The 6,498-nt window shown below is 59.4% G+C and overlaps 1 protein-coding gene across 1 annotated transcript; it reads left to right on the forward strand.

Moving 5' to 3' along the window:
• Window positions 1-1,465: 1,465 nt before the first annotated feature.
• On the forward strand, window positions 1,466-4,402 carry LOC108802953 (zinc finger protein Xfin-like; the record flags this gene model as incomplete). Its single annotated transcript, XM_018574797.1, has 1 exon — window positions 1,466-4,402. A coding segment is annotated over one exon (2,937 nt), but the record flags the coding sequence as incomplete, so codon positions are not given.
• Between the last annotated feature and the right edge of the window lie 2,096 nt (window positions 4,403-6,498).

Below are 6,498 nucleotides of genomic sequence, written 5' to 3' on the forward strand. Positions count from 1 at the left end.
CCGCCCAGGAAACGCCCCTCCTCCGGGTGTAATCTCTTTGCTCTCTCCTCCTGCAGGCCGTCCCCACGTTTGATGAGGTCGCCGTTTATTTCTCTCGCAATGAATGGACGAGTCTAAGCTCCACCCAGCGGGAGCTCTACAGGAGCGTCATGAGGGACACCTACCAATGTCTACTGTCCACAGGTAGGGAGCTCCGCCCACAGACACACCTACCAATGTCTACTGTCCACAGGTAGGGAGCTCCGCCCACAGACACGCCTACCAATGTCTACTGTCCACAGGTAGGGAGCTCCGCCCACAGACACACCTACCAATGTCTACTGTCCACAGGTAGGGAGCTCCGCCCACAGACACACCTACCAATGTCTACTGTCCACAGGTAGGGAGCTCCGCCCACAGACACACCTACCAATGTCTACTGTCCACAGGTAGGGAGCTCCGCCCACAGACACACCTACCAATGTCTACTGTCCACAGGTAGGGAGCTCCGCCCACAGACACACCTACCAATGTCTACTGTCCACAGGTAGGGAGCTCCGCCCACAGACACACCTACCAATGTCTACTGTCCACAGGTAGGGAGCTCCGCCCACAGACACACCTACCAATGTCTACTGTCCACAGGTAGGGAGCTCCGCCCACAGACACACCTACCAATGTCTACTGTCCACAGGTAGGGAGCTCCGCCCACAGACACACCTACCAATGTCTACTGTCCACAGGTAGGGAGCTCCGCCCACAGACACACCTACCAATGTCTACTGTCCACAGGTAGGGAGCTCCGCCCACAGACACACCTACCAATGTCTACTGTCCACAGGTAGGGAGCTCCGCCCACAGACACACCTACCAATGTCTACTGTCCACAGGTAGGGAGCTCCGCCCACAGACACACCTACCAATGTCTACTGTCCACAGGTAGGGAGCTCCGCCCACAGACACACCTACCAATGTCTACTGTCCACAGGTAGGGAGCTCCGCCCACAGACACACCTACCAATGTCTACTGTCCACAGGTAGGGAGCTCCGCCCACAGACACACCTACCAATGTCTACTGTCCACAGGTAGGGAGCTCCGCCCACAGACACACCTACCAATGTCTACTGTCCACAGGTAGGGAGCTCCGCCCACAGACACACCTACCAATGTCTACTGTCCAAGAGGGGGAGGTCTTGAGGGCCCCTGAACTTGTTGGATGTTTCATATGACCGATGAATGAACCATTAGATGCATTGTGGCCCCTTGTGTCACATTCGGGGCCCCTGTGTATGTGATGGTAGGAGAGGGCGCCGGCCGGGTTACATTGGCGCACATCGGCGACCCGGCTCCGGTCTCATTCCCGCCCTGAGACTCTCTTCTCCTCGCCCCGCAGGCCGCCGCATACAGAAGCCGGAGATCCTGAGCAGACTAGAAGATGGCGGAGAGCCGTGGAAAAAAGCCGTCCACGCCAAAGCTCCGAGGGGACCCGCCCGGTCCGCGGCGGAGGGAACTCCCGCCGATGATCCTCCCTTCGCCTGCGCTCACTGCGGGAAGTCCTTCAGGCACCGCGCGTCCTTCGTCCGGCACCGACGGGCGCACTCCGGGCAGAGGTCCTTCCAGTGCCCGCTGTGCGAGAAGGCCTTCATCCAGAACTCCGACCTGAAGAAGCACACGTGGACCCACTCCGGGGAGCGGCCTTTCCGGTGCCAGGAGTGCCGCAGGGGCTTCGTTCAGAGGTCCGATCTGGTGAAACACCAACGGACGCACACGGGGGAACGCCCCTACCTGTGCGCGGTCTGCCAGAAGACGTTTGCCGAGCGGTCGGCTCTGTCCAAGCACCAGAAGATCCACAGCCAAGACAAACCGCACCAGTGCACCGAGTGCGGGAAAGGTTTCATTCAGAGGTCGAATCTCGCATTGCATCTGAGGAGCCACACGGGGGAGCGGGCGTTTGCGTGCCCTCGGTGCGGCCGGCGCTTCGTACAGAAGTCGGATCTTCGGAAACACCAGAGAGTCCACGTTGGACAGGAGATGGGCTCGGCGGGTGGCGCGCCTCTCGCCATTTCCTACGAATGTGTGGAGTGCGGTCAGGCCTTCAGCCGGCTGGCGGGGTTCTTAAAGCACAAAAAGCTGCACGGCGACGGGCAGCTCTTTCGGTGCCCGGACTGCGGCGTCGGCTTCCTCCAGAAGTCCACGTTGTTGAGGCATCGCCGGAGCCGCCACGCCGAGAGGCTCCACCGTTGTGCGCTGTGCCAGAAGAGTTTCCCGCAGAGAAGCGACCTCCAGAAACACCGGAGGACCCACGAGGGTCAGGGGCCGTACCCATGCCGGCACTGTGCCGAGACCTTCGCGGAGAGGCCCGCTCTGATTCGACACCTCCGATGCCACGCGGGGGAAAAGGCGCACCGGTGCGACGTCTGCGAGAGAGCCTTCGTCCATCGGTCTTCCCTGAACAAGCACATGAGGAACCACCTGGTGCAAAAGCCTTATTCCTGCGACCAGTGCCGGAAAAGCTTCATCCAGAACTCCGACTTGGTCAAACACCAGAGAATTCACAGCGGCGAGAAACCTTACCACTGCCCCGAATGCGACAAGAGGTTCACGGAAGGCTCGTCGCTGGCCAAGCACCGCAGGACGCACGCCGGGCGGGGGCCGTACCCTTGTCCGCATTGCAAGAGGACCTTCAAGCAAAGTCTGGATTTGGCCAAGCACGCGGAGATCCATTCCGCCGACACCCCGCCTGCCGCTACCGCCTTCCACGAGATCGTCCTCCCGGACCCGGCTGACCCAAACAGCACCGGGCAGAAGAGCTACCGGTGCCCAGAATGCGCCAAAACGTTCCCCCACCATACCGGCCTTCACGAGCATCTCCAAACCCACCAGGCGGAGAAGCCGCACTCGTGCGACCAATGTCCTAAAAGCTTTTCCCACACCTCCGATTTGGTGAGACACCTTCGAACCCACGCGGGGGTCCGCCCGCATCAGTGTGTGGAGTGTAACAAGAGTTTCATCCAGAGGTCGGACCTGGTGAAGCACCAAAGGATCCACTCCGGTGAAAGGCCTTTCCAGTGTCCCGAATGTTACAAGAGCTTCACCGAGGCCTCCACGCTGGCCAAACACCGGAGGATTCACGGCAGAGTTCAGTCCTACTTGTGCAGCGAGTGTGGGAAAGGCTTCAGCTGCAGCTCCAACCTTCACAGGCACCTGAAGTGGCACATTGACAAGAAGCAGCGGCAGCAGCAGCCGCCTTCTGATACCCTGGAAGAGATTTCCATCATCACCGTCGGCCACGATGAAAAGGTCGGAGAAGAAGCTCCGCCGCTGCCCATGAAGAACAAAGCGGACGTTGGCAGAGAGCGGCTGTTCCCGTGCAGTGAGTGCGGGAAAAGCTTCGGCCACCGGTCGGTCCTCGTTAAACATATGCGGATTCACACGGGGGAACGTCCGTATGTGTGCAACGTGTGCGAGAGGGGCTTCATCCAGAAGTCGGATCTGGTCAAACATTACCGCACGCACACGGGAGAGCGGCCCTACAGCTGCGGTGTCTGCGGCCGAACCTTCATCGAAAAGTCCAGTTTGGCTAAGCACCGGCAGAAGCACCTCGGACCTCCCGGGGCTGACCCGAGGGGAAACGTTCCCCCTGCTCCCTCAAACCAGCAAGTCATGTATTGGGGAGAGGCCGAGGATGACCCTGGGAGTTTAGTACCAAAGTTCCACATAATTACACAGGAAGAAGGTTTCGGGGTCACCGGGCCCTTCAGCGCCGGCAGCGGTTCGAAGAACGTCCTCCCGTCTCCGGCAAGACGCAAGGCGGCGGTCGCGGAGGCGAAGGTCCACGCCTGCCCTCAGTGCGAGCAGACGTTCGCCGACGGCTCCGCTTTCCGGGTGCACCGGGCGACGCACAGGGCGCAGCAGCCTCACACTTGCACCGTGTGCGGCAAGGTGGTCAGTCAGCGGTCGGCGCTGGTCAAGCACATGCGGTCGCACACCGGCGAGAAGCCGTACCGCTGCCCCACCTGCCAGAAGGGATTCATCCAGAACTCGGACCTGGCCAAGCACCTCCGGACCCACACCGGGGAGAAGCCGTACAAGTGCGACTCCTGCGACAAGCGGTTCGTCGATCGCTCGGCGATGGTCAAGCACTCGAGGACGCACAGCGGGGAGCGGCCCTACAGGTGCGAGGAGTGCGCCAAGGGGTTCGTGCAGAAGTCGGACTTGGCGAAGCACTTGAGGACGCACACGGGGGAGTCCCCCTATTCCTGCCGCTCGTGCGGGAAGGCGTTCCGGTCGCGCTCCGCTTCCCTCAGGCACCAGCGCCTGTGCAACATGGCCGCCGAGCAGGACAGCCCCCTGCTCTATTCTTCGGAGGCGTCCTACGTGGACTGTCCTGCTATGGACGCCCTGGAGGAGCATCGGCTCTAATAAGGAGTGCAGGCCTTGTGCCGAAACACCGACGGAAGCTGCTGACCAGAGTGATGGGGTGGAGGGCGGTGAGATGTCACAGCACAAGTCACCCCTCCCCCTCCACCCTGAGGAGCAGAAGAGGAAATGTTTGGAGGAATTTCCATCTGTCCGGGTCCCTCGAGTAGTAGAAGACATTTCACTGCCCATCCAAAGGTTGGAAGAACCGTGAAGGATCTTTGAGTCATGGCGTCCCCGTGTGGCCCCCCCCCGCAATACACAGAAGATGGTACAGCCGAGAGACCCAACACACGAGTGAAGGAACTTGGTCTGGGCCGAGCAGTGTACTGAGGAATACAAAGACCTGAACATTGGGGAGAGTTAAGGACTCCCCAAAATTCTGACACCTGAAAGTGGCCCCTTCAGAACATGAATAAACCGGCTTAGACGTGCGGGTCCACTTACCTGTCCAGTGTAACGCTTGTTGCTGCCGCTTCGATGCTCCGCGGCTGCTGTAAGCATTCGGCTGGTTGGAGTTCCTCCTGCCATCTTGTACGAGCCAGAGGAGGAGGAAGCTGGGGATGCGCCGATACCGAGTACTCGTCCAAATGCTTCCCCGATACCAGAACTTCCGGTCACAGGGAGATTTCCTCTGATTGGCAGTGCCGCGAGGGAAGAAGGAGCCGGCTTCCCGGCCAATCAGGATAAGGACTCGCCACCCGGCTTCCTGATCCATGCAGTTTGGCCGGATCGCTACTGATTGGCCAGGATGCCTGCTTCCTAGCCCGTCGGCACAGAGCTGGCCGAAGAGCAGTATGGAGCAAGCTTCCCAGCCAATCGGCATGGAGCCGGCTTCCCGGCCCCATCAGAAAGCCGAGGGCGGCTAATAACCCACCTTCCGGATTCCTGATTGACTGGGAAGCCGGCTCCATGCTGATCGGCCGAGAGGCCCGCTTCCCAGCCAATCACCATCGAGCCGGCCAAACAGCATGGTTCTGGCTTACTGGGCAATCAAGAAGCTGGTTGCGGCAGGTAATGACTCGCCACCCAGCTTTGTGATTGGCCGGGAAGCCGGCTTCATAAGTTTTGGCTGGCTTCCCAGCCAATCAGAATGGCGCCGGCTCCCTGGCCAATCAGGAAGCTGGGAGGTGGGTCATTACCCTCCACCCGGCTTCCTGAATGGAGCTGGCCAAACAGCATGGAGTCGGCTTCCCCGGGCCAATCAAGAAGCCGGGCGGTGGATAATGACAAGCCGCTCGGCTTCCTGATGATTGGCTGGGAAGCCGGCGCCATGACAGCGGAAGTGCCGATATCGGCAAGAACCAAAAGATAAGCATCGGCACTATTACTCGATAGCGAAAGAACCGGTATCGGCGCATCCCTGGAGGAAGCCACAGCGCGTGGTGAGGGAGAAGGTCCATCACACCCGCGTGGGATACTTACAGCTGCCGGGGAGCAAAAAAAGAAGCCGAGACCTTTCAACGAACCGCCCACCGGAGAGGTCCGGCTCCTCGCACTTCTATGAGCAGGTTTTATGTACAAAGGATCGTGTTGATGGGGTGAGGGGCCACTTTAAGGAAAAGGGTTTTCGGGGATAGTGGGGGCCAGTGTGAAGAACAGTGATGGGCGGGTACGGGCGTCCCTCTGGACGGCCTTCACGGCACATCTTGGCAAGAGAGCCCAAGCTTCCAGCAAAGTTGGAGACCACCCAACAACCGGACCATTGGTTGCCAGGAAGCGAGCCGGCATGATGTCATCCGTTACTAAAGACGCCGTCGGCGGTCCCAGTTTAGGGCCTATGGCGATGGATGATGTCATCGGTTGCTAAGACTTTAGGGGGCCTTCCAGGGAAATGGGACGCCCGCAACCTGTAATACATTTCTGCGGATCCATTTTGCCGCGGCAGCCCCCCGGCTGAGAATCGCCGATCTATAGTAACGGAGCTCACCGGGTGATACCGGGAGAATTCGATGGGTTTGAACTGGAACGAGAGAACACAATTGTATTAAAAATTCACCGGTTACCGGTTGTGGAACAATGGATGTAAACATTTTTGACAAATTCCACGTTGAGATCTACAGACGTGTTTCTGCCGATGTAATAAATCGGCTCCAAAT

This window comes from Nanorana parkeri, unplaced genomic scaffold, assembly GCF_000935625.1.
Source record: "Nanorana parkeri isolate BGI_ZX_2015 unplaced genomic scaffold, ASM93562v1 scaffold3245, whole genome shotgun sequence".
Taxonomy (NCBI): domain Eukaryota; kingdom Metazoa; phylum Chordata; class Amphibia; order Anura; family Dicroglossidae; genus Nanorana; species Nanorana parkeri.